Below are 25,059 nucleotides of genomic sequence, written 5' to 3'. Positions count from 1 at the left end.
TGATACATAAGTGTACTTATCAACATGGACATATGTTTAGTATATACTAAGTGAAAAAGAAATATTGCAAAATAATGTTTTTCATAGGTATTTTGTAAATATATGTATGAATGTGCATAAGCCCTAATAAAGGTATCTAGAAACATCAGCATGTTAATATTTGCTGCCACTTGACACGTAAGATAATGGAATTGCTTTTTACTGTTTTTTTTTTTTTGTTTGTTTTGTTGATGTGCATCTCTTTCTCACTAATGGTCACAATTTGGTTTGGTAATAAAATAAGTAATTTCTAATATTTTAAAAAATTGCTTTCTAGAGATATTCATTTTTTTTCTTGATATTTTCTCCTGTAGTAAGCAGAACATTCAAAATCATTTCATTGACTATTCTTTTTGAGAATAGTAGTTTTAGCATCTAAACATTAGAAGCCTTCCCTAAGGACTTCAATCTGAGCATTTGAAGAGTCAGTGTTATATCTGGCCCTCTTCAGTTCAGTTCAGTTCAGTCGCTCAGTCATGTCCGAATATTTGCAGCCCCATGAATCGCAGCATGCCAGGCCTCCCTGTTCATCACAAACTCCCGGAGTTTACTCAAACTCATGCCCATTGAGTCAGTGATGCCATCCAGCCATCTCATCCTTGTCGTCCCCTTCTCCTTCTGCCCCCAATCCCTCCCAGCATCAGGGTCTTTTTCAATGAGTCAGCTCTTCGCATGAGGTGGCCAAAGTATTGGAGTTTCAGTTTCAGCATCAGTCCTTCCAATGAACACCCAGGACTTATCTCCTTCAGGATGGACTGGTTGGATCTCCTTGCACTCCAAGGGACTCTCAAGAGTCTTCTCCAACACTACAGTTCAAAAGCATCAATTGTTCGGCACTCAGCTTTCTTCACAGTCCAACTCTCACATCCATACATGCCCACTGGAGAAACCATAGCCTTGACCAGACAGACCTTTGTTGGCAAAGTAATGTCTCTGCTTTTTAATATGCTATCTAGGCTGGTCATAACTTTCCTTCCAAAGAGTAAGCATCTTTTAATTTCATGGCTGCAATCACCATCTTCAGTGATTTTGGAGCCCAAAAAAATAAAGTCTGACACTGTTTCCACTATCTCCCCATCTATTTCCCATGAGATGATGGGACCAGATGCCATGATCTTAGTTTTCTGAATGTTGAGCTTTAAGCCAACTTTTTCATTCTCCTCTTTACTTTCATCAGGAGACTCTAATTCTTCACTTTCTGCCATAAGGGTGGTGTCATCTGCATATCTGAGGTTATTGATATTTCTCCAGGACATCTTGATTCCAGCTTGTGCTTCTTCCAGCCCAGCGTTTCTCATGATGTACTCTGCATATAAGTTAAATAAGCAGGGTGACAATATACAGCCTTGACGTACTCCTTTTTCTATTTGGAACCATTCTGTTGTTCCATGTCCAGTTCTAACTGTTGCTTCCTGACCTGCATACAGGTTTCTCAAGAGGCAGGTCAGGTGGTCTGGTATTCCCATCACCTTCAGAATTTTCCACAGTTTGTTGTGATCCACATAGTCGAAGGCTTTGACGTAGTCAATAAAGCTGAAATAGATGTTTTTCTGGAACTCTCTTGCTTTTTCAATGATCCAGCGGATGTTGGCAATTTGATCTCTGGTTCCTCTGCCTTTTCTAAATCCAGCTTGAACATCTGAAAGTTCTCAGTTCATGTATTGCTGAAGCCTGGCTTGGAGTGGCCCTCTTATTCACATGCATTTTTTCTTTTGTTCTGTCTCTCATTCTTCATCTCCCCCTCAATCCTTTACCCATCTTCAGTAAAACATTGGTGGGTAAAAATAGAAGTGTGATCAGATTAGTTTCTTTTAGAAGGTATACACGTGTGTCAACTATACTTAGCTTTGGTTCTCAATGTTAGGTTTTTATCCTTATTATAAAAATTCATTCTTGTTCATCATTTTTTTTTAAAAAATGGAAAAATACAGAATGTTTTTAAGGGAGTTGGAAAGATGCAATTAATGTAGAATATTTACATCAAGCATCATTTATTTTTCTACATGTTATTTCCTGTATGTAGTTATAATTATATTCATATGTTTTATTTTCCAGTTGAAGTACATCCCAAATCTTTTCTCAGGGCTTTGCTTTGCTTTAAGTGGTTGTTGTGCCACATCAGCATGTGTGTCATTTGTTCTTTTATTTAATGTCTTAAATGCCTCCTATGTGCCTGCTATATACAAAATGTACAGACAAAAGATACAAAAGATAAGCTTGATTCCTACCCTTCTGGTGTAGTCCAGTTTGAGACACAATTGATGCCTTGCTTGCATGCATATTCAGTCATGTCAGATTCTTTGCAACCCCATGGACTATAACCTACCATGCTCCTTTATCCATGAGGTTTTGCAAGCAAGAATACTGGAGTAGGTTGCCATTCCCTTCTCCAGGGGATATTCCTGACCCATGGATCGAACCCACATCTCCAATGTCTGTCTCCTGCATTGGCAGAAAGATTTTTTTTTTTTTCTTTTACTACTGAGTCACCTGGGAACCCTTGCTTAGTCTACTGTAAAACTCAATAAACAACAGAAGCAGCAACTGGGAAGTGAAATATAGGTGTTAATGAGAGTCACACAGTGAACAGCAGCTGTCTATACTCAATATGACTTCGTCAAAATCTCCATTATTCCCTAGTGCCCCCTAATTACTTTTCCTCCTTAGTGGGAAAGGAACAGGTCTAGCAAATCATGATCATTACTGTGCAAATCATGGTAGTCATGCAAAGATTAATAAGTTCTTTGCCCTAAAAATATAGTTTAACAAGTTAAAACAAGAGAACCTGGAATGACAAGTTCATCTGCCTATTCTTACTTCTTTATTAGTAAAGAAGAACAGAGAGGAACCTTTGAGTGAAATATGTTCATATGAAATAATCAGGCTATTTTCAAAGTAGTTAATGACAGAGACAGAACCTGTCCATTCAGTAGAAGGCCCCTCATTTGGTTATGTATATGCCCTTTAGTTGCTCTGTCTTAGACGTCTAGCTGGAACATTCAGGGCAGAGACCAGAAGGACTAGTACAGTGGGAGCTCTCAGGAGGATCAGGGCAGTGGCTGTTTGCCAGTGTGAAAGTATTTCAACATTTTAGCAACTGGGGTGACAGGCTCAGTCCCAGAGGAAATATATCAAGGTCCTGTAGGTGTCTTCTGCTCTCAGGAAGGACATGATAGTGGTCAGAACAGTTCTCCTTTTGCAAATGAAACTCTGTCTGTGGTAGATCTTTTGTTGCCCTCGCAGAAGCGAAAACTTCTAGATATATGTGGATAACTGAAAAGTGAAGAAATTCTAAATACAGACATTGGAATAAAATATAAACATTATAGGAATGCAGCTTGAATATTGTTGAATAGAGGAAAAAGGAAGAAGCCAGTAGGATAACTCTAAGATTTGATAATGAGGATATCTGAAATGTGCTTATTTTACAAGAAAATAAAAGCAGTAAAGAGAGTCATCTAATTGTAGTGACTTTATAAAGTGGCAGTATATGAACTAATAATGCATATGAAAATATTTTTAACAATTTGTTCTCCTCTTTCAGCTTTCCTTATTGGAAAAGACTGGATTTGGAGGTGTTCTTCTATATATTGATCCTTGTGATTTACCAAAGACTGCAAATATTAGCTATAATACCTTCATGGTGTCACTGAATCCAGGAGGAGACCCTTCTACACCCGGTTATCCAAGTATTGGTAAGTTTTCTATTAATCCTTATTATTCTTGTAAGCATTATAAGGCTGTAATTTATAAGTACATGTTACCTAAAGTAATTAAAAAAAATTAAAGTTGGAGAATTCTTACAACTTCATATTTCAAAAAATGAATATTTTATCCTCTCAAAATTATCAACCACCTCAGAATAAAACTTGAAAAGGTCTATAATAGATTTTTGTCTCAATAACTTACAGTATTGTAAACAGAGAGAAAACATTTTAAGTGTTATTGATAGACTGATAAGATAAATTAACACCATGTGAGACAAGTACTCCATGTAGGTAGAAAACACATGCATCTACCTAGAAGCATGAAATGTCTATGACTTTGGACTTGTCATAACTTGAAGCCCAGAGTCTAGGGGTACACATGCTCGAGTTAGGTGTTTGTGAAAAATGAAAGTGAAAGTTGCTAAGTTGTGTTTGATTCTTTGTTCATGGTATTCTCCAGGCCAGAATACTGGAGTGGGTAGCCTTTCCTTTCTCCAGAGGATCTTCCCAACACAGGGATTGAACCCAGGTCTCCCACATAGCAGGTGAATTCTTTACCAACTGAGCCACAAGGGAAGCCCAAGAATACTGGAGTGGGTAGCCTATCCCTTCTCCAGGGGATCTTCCCAACCCAGGAATCAAACTGGGGTCTCCTGCGTTGCAGGCAGATTCTTTACAAACTGAGCTATCAGGGAAGCCCTGAAGCTATGGGAAATTATGCTGGATAGGACTAGAGTTGACATGATCAAACTGTCTGGCTCCCTAAAAGAAGGGATCTCATTTGTTTGTCCAGCCCCTTGGCAGCATAGACATGGCTATTTTGCATCGAACATCCTTTTCTTTCCCAGCAAGCTGTGTTCATTACAGTGGGGTTCATGTGGCAAAGAGAAACTAATGTGATTTTGGCAGGTGCTCACTGCATCATTGAACTTCTGTCTAATGGGTCATTGACAAATATTCTGTATATACAAGCTGCTTGGCAGAGGAAATGCTTTTTGAACCTCCTTCCAGGGTGATACTAACCCATTAATAGTGATACTTCAGTCAGGAATGAAGCTGACAAAAATTCATGTAATTATCCAAGTGTCCCATCAATATTTTTCTTTGTTTTTCACAAGATATAATGAAAGACTAAAAACATCTTTCTTAAGTCTAACTTCCCTTTGTATATAATTAACCTCACAAATCAATTAATAACTTTCTCCAAGAAGGAAGCAAATTAAGTCAAATATGAGTTAGAATTTTATGAATTTTGTTGGGTTTATTAAGTCCTACTTTGTCTACTAAAACACCCCTTTAATTATCCATGCAAGAATTTTCTCTGGGAACTCATTGTTCTGTAGTTTTTACAGTTCACTCTCATTATTGCAATTTTCAAGTTAAAATTAATAGGTATCCATCTACAATTCTCACACCTCACCAAAAACGTCAGTTAAGCCCTCTCATTTGCAAATGTTCTGATTGCCTTGGGTTGTAATGCCTCAGTTTCAGGAGGTTGCATGTAGCAGCTAACTGCTGCAAAGCAGTGTTCTGCAATGCTACTGAAAAGCAGATGCTGGATGAACACTTTGCTTAAGCTGGTAAATTGCCTCATTGGCAGCAGTTACTATTTACATATTTTTGACTTAGGTCATTTAATACGTGTAGAATTCAGTCATCTCTAGCAAAGTGCTGGCCATTGTCTTGAGAAATCTAGCATGATTTTTTAAAAATAATTTTTAATTTGAAATAACTTCAACTCAAAAAAATGTGGCAAATAAAGTATGCAAATATTTAGACCCTCTGCCCATTTTTTACTTTAGTTGTTTGTTTTCTGTATTGTTGTGTCGCATGGGTCATTTATATATTTTGGATATTAACCCCTTATCAGTTACATGATTTGCAAAAATCTCCATTCAGTGGGTTGTCTTTTCATTTTGATGATGGTTTCTTTTATGTCCAGTATCTTTTTAGTTCAACATGGTCCCTTTTGTTTATTTTTATTTTTGGTTCCTTTGCTTTTGGAGCAGATCAACAAAAGACATAATAATAATAATATGACTGAGGTTAGTGAGGTTACTGCCAATATTTTCTCTAAGGAATTTTATGGTTTAGGTTTTATATTCAAGTTCTTAATGCATTTTGAGTTAATTTTTTTTTTTTTTTGAGTTAATTTTTATATATGGTGTAAGATTCTTCTGCTGGTGAGTGTTCAGTTTTCCCCACACCATTTGTCACAGAAACTATACTTAACCCATTGTTTGTTCTTTGATCCTTTGTTGTAAATTGATTGTACATATATGTATGGGTTTAGTTTTGAGATCTCAGTTCTGTTCCATTGACCTCTGTGTGTGGTTTTGTGTCAGTATCATACTGTTTTGATTGGTTATTTGTGTGTATGTTTTCATATAAATTTTTGAATTCTTTGCTCTATTTCTGTGAAATATACCACTGGAATTTTGATATAAATTGCACTGAATATGCAGATTGCTTTGCATAGTATGGGCATCTTAACAATATTAATTTTTCCAATCTATGAGCACAGAATATTTTTTCATCAATTTATGTCTTATTATTTCATCAACGTCTTATAGTTTTCAGTGTACAAATCCTTCACATACTTGGATAAATTTATTCCCTAAGTATTATTCTGATGTAAATTGTAATTGTAAATGGTTCCAAATTGGGAAAGGAGTACATCAAGGCTGTATATTGTTACCCCACTATTTAAACTATATGCAGAGTACATCATGCAAATATGGGGCTGGATGAAGCACAAGCTGGAATCAAGAGTGCATGGAGAAATATCAATAACCTCAGATATGCAGATGACACTACCCTTATGACAGAAAGGGAAGAAGAATTAAAGAGCCTTTTGGTGAAAGTGAAAGAAGAGAGTGAAAAAGTTGGCTTAAAACTTATCATTCAGAAAACCAACTTCATGGCATCTGTTCCCATCACTTCATGGCAAATAGATGGGGAAACAATGGAAACAGTGAGTGATTTTATTAGTTTGGGCTCCAAAATCACTGCAGATGGTGACTGCAACAATGAAATTAAAAGACGCTTGCTCCTTAAAAGAAAAGCTATGACCAACCTAGACAGCATATTAAACAGCAGAGACATTACTGTTGGGGTCCTTTAACGGACCGGAACCTGGTGGTACGGAGTCGACGATAAGAAACTGAAAGAGAGAAAGAGGCTGATATCCCTTGGTTTACGCAGAGGACCAATAAAGTCTTTGACACAGGACTTGCATCACTCATGAAGGCACCAGGCGCCCTCTCGAGGGGGTCTTAGAAGCCCGGGCAGAAAAGTGAGCACGACGGGTCTCCACGCTCCAGACAGTCAGCCAGAAAAAGAGATAGAAAGAGAGAAAGAGAGACAAAAGAGACCCGGGGACCTAAGCTCTGATGAAGCAAAGGTGCTTTAATGATTTTCCTATGAGTATATATAGGCTGTGGTACAAGAAACTTCTTTCGGGAAAGATACAGCTCAGAAAACCAAAAGTACAGCAACCGTTACCAAGGGAACAAGGGGTAATGTTAGTCACAAGGTCAGGACACAATCCATATCTCAAGAAAGGGGAACGAGACTAAGCAGTTTTGTCCTAAGGAGAATGTTTACTAAAGGAGACCCAAGCCTGCCTCACACAATGACCTCAGTCCCTGGGAGCAGTGTGCTGTTCTGCTTGAAGAAGGACAAAGGACTCATGAGAGACAGCATGTAGGAATCCTCCTGTCAAACATTCCCTGACAATTACTTTGCCAACAAAGTCCATCTAGTCAAAGCTATGATTTTTCCAGTAGTCATGTATGGATGTGAGAGTTGGACTATAAAGAAAGCTGGGCACCAAAGAATTGATGCTTTTGAACTGTGGTGTTGGAGAAGACTCTTGAGAGGCCCTTGGACTGCAAGGAGATCCAACCAGCTCATCCTAAAGGAAATCAGTCCTGAATATTCATTAGAAAGACTGATGCTGAAGCTGAAACTCCAATACTTTGGCCACCTGATGCTAAGAGCTGAGTCATTTGAAAAGACCCTGATGCTGGGAAAGATTGAAGGCCAGAGGGGAAGGGGACGACAGATGATGAGATGGTTAGATGGCATCACTGACTCGATGGACATGAGTTTGAGTAAGCTCTGGGAGTTGGTGATGGACAGGGAGGCCTGGAATGCTGTGGTCCGTGGGGTTGCAAAGAGCTGGACACAACTGAGCATCTGAACTGAACTGAATTATAAATGAGATTGCTTTCTTAACTTCTGTTTCTGATAGTTTATTATTAATGTATAGAAATGTCACAGCTTTCTGCATATTGATTTTGTAATGTAGCTTTAATGAATTTATTTTTTAATTCTCACATCTTTTTGTTAGAGTATTTAGGATTTTCTTTGTATAATACAATGTCATCTGCAGATGACATTATATTTCATTATATTATAAGACAGTTTTTTTTTTCTCTGATCAGATTTGAGATAATTTTATTTCTTTCCTTGCTTAATTGCTGTAGCTAGTACTTTCATTACTATGTTGAATAAAAGTGGCAAGAGTGGGCATCCCTGTTTCTGATTTTATGGGAAAAACTGTTAATTTTTCATCACTGACTATGTTATTAGCTGTGTATTTGTCACACATGGCCTTTAGTATTTGAGGTATATTCCCTCTATACCCACTTTATTGGCAGTTAAAAGAGGGTTGTATTTTGTCAAATGCTTTTTCTGCATCTGTTGAGATGATCGTATACTTCTGATTCTTCATTTTGTTAATGTGATGTATTACATGGGTTTTTTTGTAGATGTTGAATCACCCTTGCTTCCCTGGAATAAGTCCCACTTGATCAAAATGCACAATTTTCTAATGTTTTGTTGGATTTGATTTGCTAATAATTTGTTGAAGATTTTTGCATCTATAGATATTAGTGATAGTGGCATGCATGTTTCATTTTTTGTGGTGTCCTTGTCTTTTTTTAGTATTAGGGAAATATTGGCTTTGTCAAATGCTTTGGAATGTTTTCCTCCTCCTCAATTTTTGGAAGAAAAGTAAGTCATCTTTGAATATTTTGTGTTAATGTTGAGAAAAGAATAAAAGTATTAAATTTTCTTTGAGTGTTTTGTAGAGTTTGCCAATGAAGCCATCTCTCTGGTCCTCAGCTTTTGTTTCTTGTGAGATTTTCTAATTCGTGTTTCAATCTCCTTGTTGGTAATTTCTGTTCAGATTTCCTGTTTCTTTATTGTTCAGTCTTGGAAGATTTCATGTTTCTAGGAATTTATCCATGGCTGTCAAACTGTTGGCATTTAATTATTAGTAGTATTATCATTTTATCCTTCAAATTTATGTGGTTACATTTGTAACTTCTCTTTCATTTTTTATTTTATTTATTTGTATCCTCTTTATTTTCTTTCTTCTTCTTTTTTTTTTTTTTTTTGGTTAGTCTAGCTAAAGGTTTGTAGATTTTATCTTTTCCAATCACCAGCTCTTAGTCTCATTGATCTTTCCCACTTTACTTTTTGTCTCTCTTTGTATTACTTTGGTCTGATCTTTATTATTCTCTTCTTTCCACTAATTGTGGGCTTCATTTATTCTTATTTTTTTCCTAGTTCCTTTAGGTGTAAAGTTAGATTGTTTATTTGGTATTTTTGTAGTTGTTTCTTGATGGAAGCCTGAATTACTATGAGCTTCCCTTTTAGAACAATTTTTTTGTTGAATTCCATAGGTTTTGATATGTTGTATTTCTGTATTCATTTGCTTCTAGATTTTTTTTTTTGCTTTCTTCAAAGATCCCTTAGTTGTTCAGTAACATATTTTTAATCTCCACATTTTTGTGGTTTTCTTTTTCTTTTTTCCTTGTTGATTGATTTATAGTTTTATATCGTGACAGTTGGAGAAAGTTTTTCTTCGATTTATTGAAATGCAGTTTGTGACCTAACATGTAATCTCCCCTAGAAAACGTTCCATGTGTACTTAAGAAGAATGTATATTCTTTTGCTTTTGGATGGAATGCTCTATATCTATTAAGTTCATCTTATCTAATGTATTATTTAAATTTAATGTTTTAGGATTGATTTTTTTTTCCCCGTCTGGATGATATATTCATTAAGGTAACTAGGGGGTTAAAGTCCCCTACTATTATTGTTTTGCTTTCAAATTCTCCCTTAAGACCATTAATACTTGTTTTTATATCTTGGTGCTCTTCTGTTCAGTTCAGTTCATTTGCTCAGTAGTGTCTGACTCTTTACGACCCCATGGACTGCAGCATGCCAGGCTTCCCTATCCATCACCAACTCCTGGAGTTTACTCAAATGCATGTCCATTGAGTCGGTGATGCCATCCAACCATCTCATCCTCTGTCATTACATTCTCTTCCCATCTTCAATCTTTCAGAGCATCAGGGTCTTTTCCAATGAGTCAGTTCTTCACATCAGGTGGCCAAAGTACTGGAGTTTCAGCTTTAGCATCAGTCCCACCAATGAATATTCAGGACTGATTTCCTTTAGGATGGACTGGTTGGATCTACTTGCTGTCCAAGAGACTCTCAAGAGTCTTCTCCAACACCAGAGTTCAAAGGTATCAATTCTTTGGTGCTCAGCTTTCTTTATAGTCCAACACTCACATCCATACATCACTACTGGAAAAATGCTAGCTTTGACTACACAGACCTTTGCTGGCGAAGTAATGTCTTTGCTTTTTAATATGCTGTCTATGTTGGTCATAGCTTTTCTTCCAAGGAGCAAGCATCTTTTAATGTCACAGTCGCAGTCACCATCTGCAATGATTTTGGAGCCCCCCCAAAATAAAGTCCTGTCACTGTTTCCATTGTTTCCCCATCTATCTGCCATGAAGTGATGGGACCAGATGTCACTATCTTAGTTTTCTGAATGTTGCTCTTCTGTTGGGTTTATGTATTTTCCTGCTGGATTTACCTTTTTATCATCATGTGATGCTCTTCTATGTCATTTCTTACAGTCTTTGTGTTAAAAGCTATATTTGTCTGATATGAGAATAGCTACTGCAGTTTTCTTTTCATTTCTATGTGCATGAAATATATTTTTTCCATTCCTTCACTTTCTGTCTGGGTGTGTCCTTTCTTCTAAAGTGAGTCTCTTGTTGGCAGCAAATAGATGGGCCCTGTCTTTTATCCATTCTCCCACTCCATCTTTTGATTAGTTCCTTTAGTTTGTTTGCATTTTAAGTAATTACTGATGGGTATGTACATTGGGGCTTCCCTGGTAGCTCAACTGGTGAAGAATCCACCAGCAATGCAGGAAACCCTAGGTCAATTCCTGGGTCAGGAAGATCCCTTGGGAAAGGGATAGGCTACCCACTCTAGTATTATTAGACTCTCCTCATGGCTCAGACAGTAAAGAATCTGCCTTCAATGTGGGAAACCTGGGTTTGATCCCTGTTATGGGAAGATCCCCTGGAATAGGGTATGGCAACCCTCTCCCATATTCTTGCCTGGAAAATCCCCATGGAGAGAGGAGCCTGGCAGGCTATAGTCCATGGGGTCACAAAGAGTCAGACATGACTAAGCGCGCACACACACATATATTTATTGTGATTTTGTTATCTTTTTTCTTTTTCTTTCTTTCTGTGTGTATTGGATGTTTTCTTTAGTGTTATATTTAGATTTATTTCTCATTTTCCTTTGTATACTTGCGATAATTTTTTGCCCCCCTTGGGTTACTGTGAAGTTCACATATAACATTCTTGTGAGTTGCTTGTTTTAAGTTGGTAGCAACTTAAATTTAAACACATTTCAAAACTTTGTCTTTCTGCTTCCCCAGCACATTTTATATTTTTGATGATGCATTTTACATCTGTATTTTATGTGTCCTTTAATTATTGTAATTTTAGCTAATTTTACTACTTTTTTCTTATAATTCTTATATATGCCTTATTAACAATTATTTTATGAACTTTGCTATATATTTACCTTTTCCAATAAGGTTTTTTTTTTTTCTTTCACAAATTTTCATATTAACTAATGCCATTTCTTTTCAGCTTAAAGAAATCCCTTTAATATTTCTTGCACGACCAGTGTAGTGTAGATGAAATCCTTTAGTTTTTGCTTAGCTGGTACAGCCTTGACCTCTCCTTCAATTCTGAATGTTAACTTTGCTGGATAGAGAATTTTGGGTTGTAGGTTTTATCCCTTTCTGCACAATGGATATAGCATACCACTTCCTTCTGGCATGTAAGGTTCTTGCTGAAAAATCTACAGATATTCTTATGGGATTTCCCTTGTATATATCAAGTTGTGTTCTCTTGCTGCTTTTAGAAATTTCTCTTTATCCTTAACTTTTACAATTTTAATTGTATCTTCTTATGTATCTTTTTTGGTTGATGCTATTTGGAACTCTCTGGGCTTTCTGGACCTGATGTCTGTTTTCTTCCCTGGATTAGAGAATTTTCAACCACTATTTCCCTAAATAATTTTTCTGGCTTTTTCTCTCACTTTTCTTCCTGGGACCCCTATAATAATATAAATATTATCCTCATCATTGTTTTTTCAAAAGTCCCTATTTTCTTTTTTTAAAAATTATTCTTTAATTTTGCAGCTCTGACTGAGTTCTATTGTTTTATCTTCCAGCTGAGTGATCTGTCCTTCTCTCTGGTGTTTAATCCCTCTATTAAATTCTTCTGCTCTGTTATAACTTCTCTTGATACCTTCTTATATTCTCTGTCTCCTTGTTGAAGCTTTCATTCTGTTCATCCATTGTTTTTCCACATTCAGTGAAGCATCATTCTTGACCATTACTTTTAAATCATTATCAGCAGGTTGCTTAACTCTGTTGTTTTTAGTTTTTTTTCTGAGATTTTGTTTTGTTCTTTCAATTTGAACATAGTCCTCTTTTCCCTTAATCTGTCTAATTCTCTAATTTTATATATTAGGTTAACTATCTCTCCCAGTCTTAAAGGAGTAATCTTATTTAGGAGATATCTTGTGAGGCTCAGACATACAATCCTGCCTTGACTCCAGAGCCAGATATCAAGGAGTGCCACCTGTATGGACTCTGCATCTTCCTACTTTGGTGGAGCCCAGTGGTGGCTGCTACAGTATGCTGTCATGTGGGATTTGCCTTTGCAATAGCTGAGGGTCTTGTGGCTTCTGTGGGACACTGGTGAGCAGGACTCTTCCTTAGATTTTTTCTGAGGTCTGACTTAGGTGCTGGAAGAGAAAGGACTCTCAGTGGGTCCATGCCCACTGTCTCTAACAGTTTATGGAGAGAATTCCAAAATACTGCTCTTCAATGCTGACATTACCAAAGTAGTCTGGGATCACAAAATGGTCTCCATCAGTATCTCAGTCCCCAGGGAGCAGCATCCCAGCTAGCTTCCTCCTCCGCAACATTAACTTCAGGATTAGGAAGTGGGCCCCCTTTACCTATAGTTCATGGGTTTTGTGCTGATTTTCAGATCCAGTTAGTCTGTGTACAAGCCCTTTAACAAAAGGTTTTTCATTCCCTAGCATTCTGTAGCTTTCTTGCACATACGTCTCATTAGTTTTCAAAGCCAGATATTTTGTGGGTTTATTTCTCCTTTGCAGGATTTCAGGGGTGGGAGGGTTGATATGGAGCTTGATCCCTTGTTTCTCAGGTTAAAGATCCATATGTTTGTGGTTTTCTGAAATGATTTTTTTTTCCCTTGATGAAATCATATCTCTACCTTTCCTACTCATCTTAAAACTGTCCTTTACACTTTGTTGTGGAGTCTTCATACATCCAGTGTTCGGTCCCTTTTCATGAGATTTATTCCATGTGTCATTGTACAGTTGATGTGTGTCTGAGAGAAGGTATCTTCCCACACTGCTATTTTGAACTCTGTTTTTTTTTTTTTTAATACATACAAAATAAAAAGAATAGTAAATGTGAATCCATGGCTGATTCATGTCAGTGTATGGCAAAAACCACTACAATATTGTAAAGTAATTATCCTCCAACTAATAAAAATAAAAATAAAATAAAATAAATGGAAAAAAAAGAATAGTAAAATGAACCTTCCATATATCTCAACCAGTTTAATCAATTATTCTACTATTTTTGTTTTGTCTGTATATCCTCTCACGCTCCATATAACCCTTTATTTTTTCAAATAAAATTTTTATAAATTGAAATAGAAATATCTTAATGGGCAAAAGGATACAGCCATGTACTTTCCATTCCTATTTAGTATAAGAACATTCCCATCATCTCCAAAAGTTCTCTGGGTCACTTCAGAGTAACTCTTCATCACCAAACCTAGCTAACCACCAGTCTCAAGATTGGTACAGAATTTTAGAAATTCATATAATTGGAAACATGAAGTATATATTCTATTGCGTGCAGATTCTTTTGCTCAAAATAATGTCTGTGATATTTATTTATTAGGAGTTCATTCCCTTTTATTTCTGGGAAGCATGCCACAATTTTACATCAGTTTAAGTACTTTTTTTAAAACAAAAATGTTGATGCATTTTGCTACAATGTATGATCCAAATTGATTGTTCAAACAAATGCTTGGCCATCTTGTAAGATAGTTCTGCTCAGTGAGCCTGTTGCATATCCAAATATTTCTTGATTATTGTAGAATAAGAGAAGAGAGTAAAAGTTTTAAAACAATCCTTGTCCCTGTAATACAGAAAATGATTCATCATTCTTTTTAATATGAATGAGGTTTTAGCTTCATTTGGCATATTAATTAACTGCTCTGTCTTATTCTCTTCACAATAAAAAGCATTACACTAATACGTATCTCACAAGATTGTAAGAGGATGCAAAATTCTGGTCTCCACCTCATAATTAAATAGAAACTCTGAGGAAGTGTCCCAATTATCCCTAACACATTTTTAGTAATTCTGATACAACTGAATTTTGAGAGCCCCTGAGCCAGAGAACCTTTGCATCCTTTATCTACCACATCTGAGTTGGAGCACTGTGGCTATTGACCTAAATTTTGTGGCACCATCGTATTGTTCTCTCACATCATCTTGTATTGCTGCCTCACACCAGTCAGGACTGGGGAACATGTGTATTCCTAATCCTCAATCAAATTTTTGTACTCAACAGGCTATTAGTAAATATTTGTTGAGTGGACAAGTTATTCTTTTTTTAAACTTTTTATTGAAGTATAATTGATTTACATAGCTGTGTTAATTTCAAGTGTACAACAAAGTGAATTATATATATCCATTCTTTTTCAGACTCTCTTCTCATATGGTTTATTACAGAATATTGAGTAGAGTTCATTTCGCTATATAGTAGGTCCTTGTTAGCTATCTATTTTACATATAGCAGTGGGTATATGTCAATCCCAATCTCCTTATTTATCACTTCATCCCATGTTTCACCCTTGGTAACCATAAGTTTGATTTCCAGATGTGTGAGTCTGTTTTGTTTTGTAAGAAGTTCATTTTATCGTTTTTATTAGATTCTTCAAATAAATTAGATCACATAATTTTAGTCTTTTTCTGTCTCACTTTACTTAGTATGATAATCTCTAGGTCCCTGATTGATTGTCTGATGATTCTGATCCTGGGTTTTATCCTAATTTTAATTAACCTAGTTAAAACTCCTTTTCCTAAAGAAAAAGCACTTGCATACAGTTTTTCCTCCTTAAATGCTTTTGTCAACTCTCTTACATCTCTTTTACTATTCAAAATATCAGAGTTTGCATTGATTCAAACAGCTTTGAAACTCCATATATGATATTAGGATATCAGAATCTAATCTAATCTCTTAATTCCTTTCATAATTTATTAAATATTTCAAAGATTGAATGTTCAAACTATCTGACTTTATCATAACTGCTTCCACCAACTTGTCAGGAGTGTTTTAATGCATTAAACTGTAATTCAAGCAAAGTTCATTCCCTGAAACTATATACTTTTAAAATTCTAAGAGGCTTTAGGGTATAAATAGCACAGTTTTATTCTCAAAATTGAGGCAAAAGAAACTTGATCACATTATCTCGGACTCAGATAAATGAGGCATAAGAACTGACATTTACAGTAACTGGTTATTATTATAATATCTGTGATTAGTTATAATAAAAAATGTGCTTGTCTTAAAATCATTAATTGGGGGCATAAGGTTTGGCTCGAAATGGAGGGAATAAAAAAGCTATGGGGTGAGCTTTAAAATAGAGAAGTGAGAAATTGATATCATTAAGGAGTATTCCATTTTCATTATGTTGAAAGAAAAGAAAATCCTATCCCAATTTCTAAGTATTAAGATTATCTGACATCTCAAAGACTAGAAATAGTATTAAGAATTAGAAATCTGTTTTCTTTCCATAGTATTTCCCTTAACAATGTATCTTCAGAAAACTCTGTAAGTTACAAAGTTGACTTTAAATTTACTATCATCTTGAGATAACTGCCTGGTTAATCTCTGGACTACTACTTAATTGAAACCCAAGATACTTCTTTTATCTGGACTTAGACTTGATTCTCCTTATACCTTAATTCCTAAAATCTATCCTGATTTAAAGCTTTATACCTGTGCCCTGTTCTCTATTTGTTATAATCGTATTTTGCTTTTCTTTTTGTTTTAAATTCTGGAGAGGAAAATCATTTCAGTCATTTCACTCTAGTGAAGTGCATCAAACGACACAGTTTATTTAATATTCCCAGTGTTACAATTCAGTGGATCTGTGCGTTGTTTACTTACTCTGCTCAGCATCACCTCTGCCGACCAAAACCATTCAAAGAATAAAGAATATCACTGTAATTTGTGACAAGTCTTCACCAGATGTTCTTGGTCCAGTTACCTGGACAAATGTTGAAGGACTGACTTGAGTTGGCACTAAATCAGCTGAGACAATGCTGAACTAGAATAGCAGAAAACATAAATATGTGCCTAGTTGTCAAAGCAGAGTGTCAGATTTTCACAGCATGGAGTGCCTTGTCATTTAGTTGGCAAAAAATAAAAGTGTCTGTGTTCTTACTATTTTACTGTAACTGGTGGTTCTTGTATATGTCCTAAAGGCTTCTTGTTTACATGACATATTGTTCAGCTTGATTCTTAGATCCACTCAAACAGTGGCTCATTATTAAGCAATGTGAATATTTTTAGGAAGTTTAATTTGCAACATATTGAAAAAGTAGACTATTTAAATTCAAGCTACTCCTTTAAAAAATCTAAATTTTATTTAATATAATGATAATATGTTTCCATGGATTTCTTGGTTCCAAAAAATTGAAAATCTCCAACTCTTTGTTGAAAAGTCTAAGATTATAGTCTTCAGAGACATTTTCGATTGATTATTATTCTTAGGAAATTAGTCTACCATGTAATGTACTAGTTACTCAGAATGTTCTTTACTTTTTATTGTACTAGGAACTTGCTATTTTAAATTAACACACATTCTATCAATAGAGACGATCAGTTTTTTTTTGTTTGCTTTAAGAATCAGTTTTCACAAAAATTGGGGATTCTAAGAGGATAATAAAGTCCACTGCTTTAAAAAATAATTTACAAATACATTTCTGTTACAGTGCATATAAGAAATTAATCGAAACAGTGATAGAATTAGTTTGACATGTTTTTGGTACTTATTCTTTATAACGTCTTTCAACAAGACAGCTTTTACTGGCCCAACTTGATAGGTAAATAAACTGATCCTTAGAGAAACTTGGCCTCAATCAATGATTTGACTAACATAATCACCTTTAAATCCAAGGTTATCTAACTTCTAACGTAATCGAAATTCCACTGTATAATTTGGCATCAACTATAAAATTTAGACAAATGATATTTGCAGGTTGGTGTGGTATCAGATCTATGATTCAAATTTAATGATGAACAAAGTTTGACTTTGTTTTCCTGACACATTCAACGTATGCTTGGGGGCGGGGTAATGTTGAAGTTGAAATATAAAATATGATAGTAAAATTATAAAACTTACCTATAGGTTTAGACTGTATCAATATAACCTCAGAACAAACTTAGATTAAATTGTTTGCAGTTGCCAGTTTTAAGAGTAGTTTTGTACACTTACATATAAAAATGGAAATTGCATATTATAAATAAACTGAACAATGAATCAACTAACCAAAGAAAGTAGGACAGTCAACAACAACAATGAGAACTAAAGACCCTGAGTTTTATTTTTCAACCACTAATTTATGTGAATTATTTTAGAGGAATATATTCACAACTTGTCACTTTATGAACTTTTTTAGACTTTATATTTGATAGCTTTAAATTGTAAAATAGAAGCATCATATTAGCTTTCTCAAAGATTCAAATTGTTGTTACTATCATGAGAACAACCCACCTTTTCAAGGAACTTAGCTGAGCATAGCAGATGTAAAACACTAGAAGTAAACCTGAGAAATCATATATCATGCTGATCATCACACTTAATTTCACCCTTTCCAGCCAGTGTTCATGCTTTTTTTATCTGCTATGGTCAGAATCTATAAACTACAGTATGTAGAGATTTTCCTATTGACTAAATTAAACTTTTTTAGAGAAAATATCATTAATATAACTAATGTTATATGTGAAATTATAACAGTCAATATAGTCTATTTTTGCATTCAATACTGAGTGATTAAGGGAACACAAAAACAATAGCAGTCTTTTTTTCCCCTCAACACTATTTATTTTCAATTTATACTGAAACTTAGGTGGTTTCTGTAATTTGACTATTGTAAATCTTGCTGCAATGAGCATAGGAATAGAAATCTCTTTTCAAAATATTGCTTTGTTGCCTTGTGATATATATACAGAATTGAGATTGCTATATCAGATGGTCATCATATTTTTTAATTTTTTAGTGGCTTCCATATTGTTTCTTATAGTGGCTAAATCAGTTTACATTTCCACTAACAGTATATGAGAGTTGCCTTTTCTCCACATCCTCATCAACACATTTCTTTTCTTTTTGATAATAGCCATTCTAGCAGGTATGAGATGATATCATATTTGTGGTTTTGATTTACATTTCCCTAATAATTAGTGATGCTGCACATCTAGCCATATACCTATTGACCTCACATCTGTCTTCTTTAGAAAAATGTTGCTTGATGTCTTCTGTCATTTTTAGTCAGACTTTTTTTTTCTTTATCTGCTATTGAATTGTATGAGTTCCTTATATATTTTGAATTTCACTCCTTACCAGATATATGTTTTTAAATATTTCTCTTATTCAATATATAGCCTTTTTGTTCTGTTGGCAGATTTCTTTTGTTGTGCAAGGCTTTTTAATTTGATGTGATTCCATTTATTTATTTTTGTTTGCATTGCCTTTGCTTTCAGTGTCAAATCCGAAAAATCAGTGCAAACACCATTGTAAAGATATTTACCTGCTAATTGTTGTACATTTTCATGTCTTGTGTTCAAGTCTTTTTTAAAATTTTCAGTTAACTTTTGCAGGTGATGCTTACAGCAGAAGTCCAGTTTCATTCTTTTGTATATGGATATCTAATTTTCCCGGCATCACTTATTGGGAAGACTACTCTTCCCCCATTGTTATTCTTGGCTCCATTGTTATAAATTGACTTTATGGATGTGTGCTTATTTTTGGACTCTCTATTCTGTCCCATTGATCTAAGTATCTAATTTTATGCCAGTATCATACTGTGTTGATTACTATGGCTTTGTAATATAGTTTGAAATCAGAGCATATGATCCCTCAGGATTGCTCTTCTTTATTCAAGATTGCTTTGATTATTTCGGATTATTTGTGGTACCATGCAAATTTAAGTGTTCTTTCTTCTATTTCTGTGAAAAATGCCATTAGAATTTTTACAGGGATTGCATTGAATCTGTAGATTGCTTTGGGTATTGTGGATATTTTAGCAATACTAATTATTCTAATCCAAGAAAGTGGGATAACTTTTTATTGATTTGTGTCTTTCTGTATTTCTTTCCATTCCTTTTATCAGTGCCTTATAGCTTTCAGAATATAGATCTTTATTTCTAAGTGTTTATTTTCTTTTTGAAGCTTTTGTAAATGGAATTTTTTTCCAGTAGTTTATTGGTAGTGTGTAGAAACACAACTGATTTTTCAATATTCATTTTATATTCTATAACTTTATTGAATAACTTTATTAATTGTAACAGTCTTTTGGAGAAGTTTTAAGTGATGGATATAGATATCCATCTGCAACAAGGCCTTCCCTGGTTGCTCAGCAGTAAAGAACATGCCTTCCAATGCAGGAGACATGGACTTGATCCCTGGGTTGGGAAGATCCCCTGGAGAAGGAAATGGCAACCCACTCCAGTATTCCTGCCTGGGAAATCCCTTGGACAGAGGAGCCTGGAGGGCTACAATCCATGGGATAGAAAAGAATCAGACACGACTGAAGTGACTTAGCACAGTACACATCTGTAACAGAGACACTTTTACTTCTTTCTCTCCGATCCAGATGTCTTTGATTTATCTTTCTTGCCTAATTTCTTTGGAAAGGACTTTAAGTAACTATTTTGACTAACAGTGGAGAGAGTAAACTAGAGGTATTATTATTATTTTTATTTAGCTGTTATTCTAAACATTTGTATTGATTCTTAGGGATTGCCGATGGATGGGTTCTCCAAAAGCAGGCACTGACAGAGTTTACTTGGCAGAATTATTACTAGAGATGAACGCTTGTGGGAAAGAGGGGGAGTGCATTGGGAATGGGGCAGAGGTGGACTGAACAGTTGCCACCACTGGGAATAGACCGTCTATCAGGATTGACCATTAGTGGATCACATGGACAGACTCGTATGCCTCTTTTGAAATCAATCTTTGGATGTGTGTGCTTCCCCAAGAATGGTATTCCACTTGGCAAAGTGATTCCAGTGACTAAGGACAACTTTGAAATCTTAACAGCTGGTGGCTGTATGTTCACAGGCCTCATAGCAGCAGGTTGACAGAATGTTCCTTGACAGGATGGAACGTTACCATGGAACATCTGAAGAGGCTATTACTATGTCCACCACAGAAATCTGGCTTTAATTCCACTCTTCGTCACGAGTTAGAAGCACTAGAGACACTGTATATTATAGCAGCCAATAGCCCTGTATGGCCATTTAATTTTAAATTAAACTAATTAAAATTAAATAAAACATAAAATGTAGTCATGGTGTTTTTATTTCACATGCTCAGTAGCCACATGGGGCTATTATAAAGGACTTGCATCATTAAGGAACAGTCTACTGGATGAACACTACAGAGTAAATATCTAAAACAATGTGATTTTATACAAACTCTGGTGGTTATCTGCTGTTTTAGATCATCCATGAGACTGTTTCTGTATATAATCATGAGAACTGAAGATTGTTTGTCTTTTTTACCACTTGAATTATTTAAAATCTATTTACTAAGCAGACTCTAAGAACCACATGTTGGGGATGCTTCATGAATTCTTTTATGGTTTAGTGTTGAACCAAAACATAGTTGAGTGCTCCTAAAGTAAACATTTTCCATTTCCAGTATTCTCTGAAGAGTTTTTGAATTTTAAGTATGTAAAAATAAATCTTGTAATGCTACTTTAAAGTGTTATTGCATTTGCTTCAAACTGCTGGCATTGTAAATTTCAGTCCCATATGATTTCATTTGAAGGATGCATCTTGGATGAAAAAAAAATGTGCTCTATTTGTGTTTTGCCTATCAACAGCCACTTGGCCCTAAATTTTTCAGTGAGAATTGAAAAATTAAATCTTTGGAATATTATGTTTTTTTGAGAGATAACCTTCTCAGTGTCAGACTTTTGAGGAGTGTAAATGTGGACTGCTTAAAAACCTGACTTTGGAACCTCTTTTGCATGTAAAACTAGCTCTGTCTGGTGGAAATAAGTCAGGTAATGATCCTTCTTTCCTAGATACCTGAGTAACATGAAGCAACACCACCTGTATATTCATAAAGATTGTGATTCATGGGCTTACACCCCTATAGGATTATGAAATACCCTCATAGCTTCCTATTAAGCATAGGAGTTCCTGCAAGCCTTTCTTCTCTTTTCTCCCTACCCTTCTCATTAATTCCTCAGGATTTGGACTTGATAATATTAAAAAAATATATTTAGTAAATGTTAAGAAAATGGAGGGTTAATCTAAGCTACTCGGGGTTTTTTTTAACTATATAAATTTTAAACCTACTGTCATTGTAATATGTTTTACAAAATTCCAAAAACACTCTAGTCAAGAAAGTTTCTAAAATGTATTTGGCCATGTAAGTTCATTTTTGAGGAGCGCATCTGGCAGGACTATTATTCAGTCAAATCTTCAGTGGAATCACTGGCCTGCAGCACCTGCCTCTTCCACTTCCTGCCACAAATCCTTCCCATTTTACGTTCTTACCTAGAGATGTATGGCTTGCACCTCAGCTCTTGCAGACCTTGTAGCGTAGGATACGGTGTCAAAAGGAATACAGAAACCAGGAAAGGGCGGTGCTGATTATGTCACCTGTGATGGCAAAGGTAACACCTGCAGTACACCTGCTTGTGAGGCAGCGGAAAACAAAACGACAAGCAACACAGAAATCATCTCGTTGATTGTTTAACAATTAAAGTTGCAATTAGATTCGTAATTGAATTTTTGGTATAGTCTAGAGCCGGGAAAATCAGTATATCCCAACTAAGCTTTTACTCAGCATGATACATTCTGGTTCATTGCTAACCACATTAAAAAATCTGTTTTTTAAAACACAAATTCGAACAAAACTTGTAAACAGCCTCTCTAACCAGTCCCTCAGGTGATTTTTTCTTATTTCAGTGACAGAATAGAAAATGCAATTTTATCTTGGGAAAAATGATCAAATGAGTTTTTAAGATAATCCAGATGTACGTATTTTCATGCAATAGTCTAAAAAGATAATGTGCTTTTTAAGGCAGTTAGTTCTAGAACACATCTCATTGACGTATTCACCTGATCTATGAACATACTTGAGTTGCTACCATGGTATCTCTGTGAAAGTCTTAGTCATTTCAATATTCAGAGAAGCTCTGATGAGTATTAAATCAAGTAAGCACAGGCCAGGTCCCTCTTTAGTAACCTTACTCAGTGATACTGGTTTTCCTAGGATGGCTTTTAGTATACTAGTGAAAACTGGATAAAACCAAGAAACTATCTTTAGACTCAAGGTAATTATATCATACATAGACCAACCAGGACACTTTTGAGAATAAAAGGGGTTGCTATGAATAACTATGTAAGGCAACAGGTATTTACTGGGTGTCATGATGACTTTGGGTTTCCCGGGTGCTACAGTGGTAGAAGAATCGGTCTGCCAACACAAGAGATGCAAGAGACACGGGTTTGATCCCTGGGTCAGAAAGATCACCTGGAATAGGAAATGGCAACCCACTCTGGTATTCTTACTGGGAAAATTTCATGGACAAAGGAGCTTGGTGGGTTAGAGTCCACAGTGTTACAGAGTTGGACACAACCGAGCATGCATGCTTTTTAAAAAAAAATGATGACTACTATTTAGATTAAAACTTGGATTTTCCAATATACTTGATGATAGAATCCAGGTGATATATATATTTAGTTAAGAGGTGTTGCAGCCTGAAATGTATCCCCCCCGCAAATTCTTATGATGAAGTACTAACTCCTAGTAAGATATAGTACTTCAGAATGTATTTAGAGAGAGGGTCTTCAAAGAGGTAACTAAGTTATAAAGAGGGTACTAGGGTAGACCCAAATGCAATATGCTTGATGTTCTAAAAAGAGGAGATAGGACACAAACAAGCACAAAAGACACAGGAAGATGGCCATCGACAAGCTAAGGAGAAAAGCCTCTGAAGAAATCAGCCCTGCAGATACCTTGATCTTAGACTTCTAGCCTATAAAACTATGAGAATATATAACCTTCTGCTGCTTAAGTCACTCAGTCTATGATATTTTGTTATTGCAACCCTAGCAATACAAGGGGAAATTAAAAAAAAATCTTCTTTGATTTTATCATGAAAAAAAGAACAGAGGAAAGAGATACAATTTCTACATGCCGCTATTGTTGTCATCTTAAAGAGAAAAACAAAAAATGCAGAATTCAACATCTATTACAGTAGCTCATTAGTCTCTCTTCCTGATTAGATGTAAGTTAATTTTTTCAGCAATTGCACTCATCTCACATGCTAGCAAAATAATGCTTGAAATTCTTCAAGTCAGACTTCAACAGTACCTAAACTGTGAACTTCCAGTTCAAGCTGGAATTAAAAAAAGCAGAGGAACCAGAGATCAAATTGCAAACATTGGTTGGATCATCAAAAAAGCACTAGAGTTCCAGATAAACATCTACTTCTGCTTTATTGACTATGCCAAAGCCTTTGACTGTGTGGATCACAGCAAACTGTGGAAAACTCTTCAAGAGATGCCTGACCTGCTTCCTGAGGAATCTGTATGCAGGTCAAGAAGCAACAGTTAGAAATGGACATGGAACAACAGACTGGTTCCAAATCAGGAAAGGAGTACATCAAGGCTGTATATTGTAATCTAGCTTGTTTAACTTATATGCAGAGTACATTATACAAAATGCCAGGCTGGATGAAGCATAAGCTGGAATCAGGATTGCTGGGAGAAATATCAATAACCTCAGATATGCAGATGACACCATCCTTATGGCAGAAAGCGAAGAGGAACTTAAGAGCTGCTTGATGAAAGTGAAAGAGGAGAGTGAAAAAGTTGGCTTAAAGCTCAACATTCAGAAAACTAAGATCATGGCATCTGGTCCCATCGCTTCATGGCAAATAGATGGGGAAATGGTGGCAGAGTTTATTTTTGGGGGCTCCAAAATCACTGCAGATGGTGACTGAAGCCTTGAAATGAAAGGACACTTGCTCCTTGGAATTAAAAGTTATGACCAACCTAGACAGCATATTAAAAAGCAGAGACATTACTTTGCCAACAAAGGTCTGTCTAGTCAAAGCTATTGTTTTTTCCAGTAGTCATGTATGGATGTGAGAGTTGGACTATAAAGAAAGCTGAGAGTCAAAGAATTGATGCTTTTGAACTATGGTGTTGGAGAAGACTCTTGAGAGTCCCTTGGACAGCAAGGAGTTCCAACCAGTCCATCCTGAAGGAAATCAGTCCTGAATATTCATTGGAAGGACTGATGTCGAAGCTGAAATTTCAATACTTTGGCCACCTGATGCGAAGAGCTGACTCCTTGGAAAAGATCCTTATGCTGGGAAAGACTGAAGGCAGAAGGAGAAGGGGACAATGGAGGATGAGATGTTTGGATGGCATCCCTGACTCAATGGATATGAGTTTGAGTAAGCTCCAGGAGATGGTGATGGACAGGAAAGCCTGGTGTGCTGCAGTCCATGGGGTTGCAAAGAGTCTGACACAACTGAGCAACTGAACTGAATTGAACATTTTTCAGCTTATGACTTGATAATGTTATCACTTGAACAAATTCATA

The 25,059-nt window shown here is 35.7% G+C and overlaps 1 protein-coding gene across 8 annotated transcripts in view; it reads left to right on the top strand.

The window, feature by feature from the left end:
- Window positions 1–25,059, top strand: part of NAALADL2 (N-acetylated alpha-linked acidic dipeptidase like 2) — a 1,484,447-nt gene that overhangs the window by 889,512 nt on the left and 569,876 nt on the right. For all 8 annotated transcript variants that reach the window (XM_043473697.1, XM_043473696.1, XM_043473703.1 and 5 more), the window contains one exon: window positions 3,584–3,734. In XM_043473697.1, coding sequence (XP_043329632.1) covers window positions 3,584–3,734 — 151 coding nt within the window. The remainder of the gene's footprint in view (window positions 1–3,583; window positions 3,735–25,059) is intronic.

The sequence above is a fragment of the Cervus canadensis genome, chromosome 7, assembly GCF_019320065.1.
Source record: "Cervus canadensis isolate Bull #8, Minnesota chromosome 7, ASM1932006v1, whole genome shotgun sequence".
Taxonomy (NCBI): domain Eukaryota; kingdom Metazoa; phylum Chordata; class Mammalia; order Artiodactyla; family Cervidae; genus Cervus; species Cervus canadensis.
This window is presented reverse-complemented; position numbering and strand designations above follow the sequence as displayed.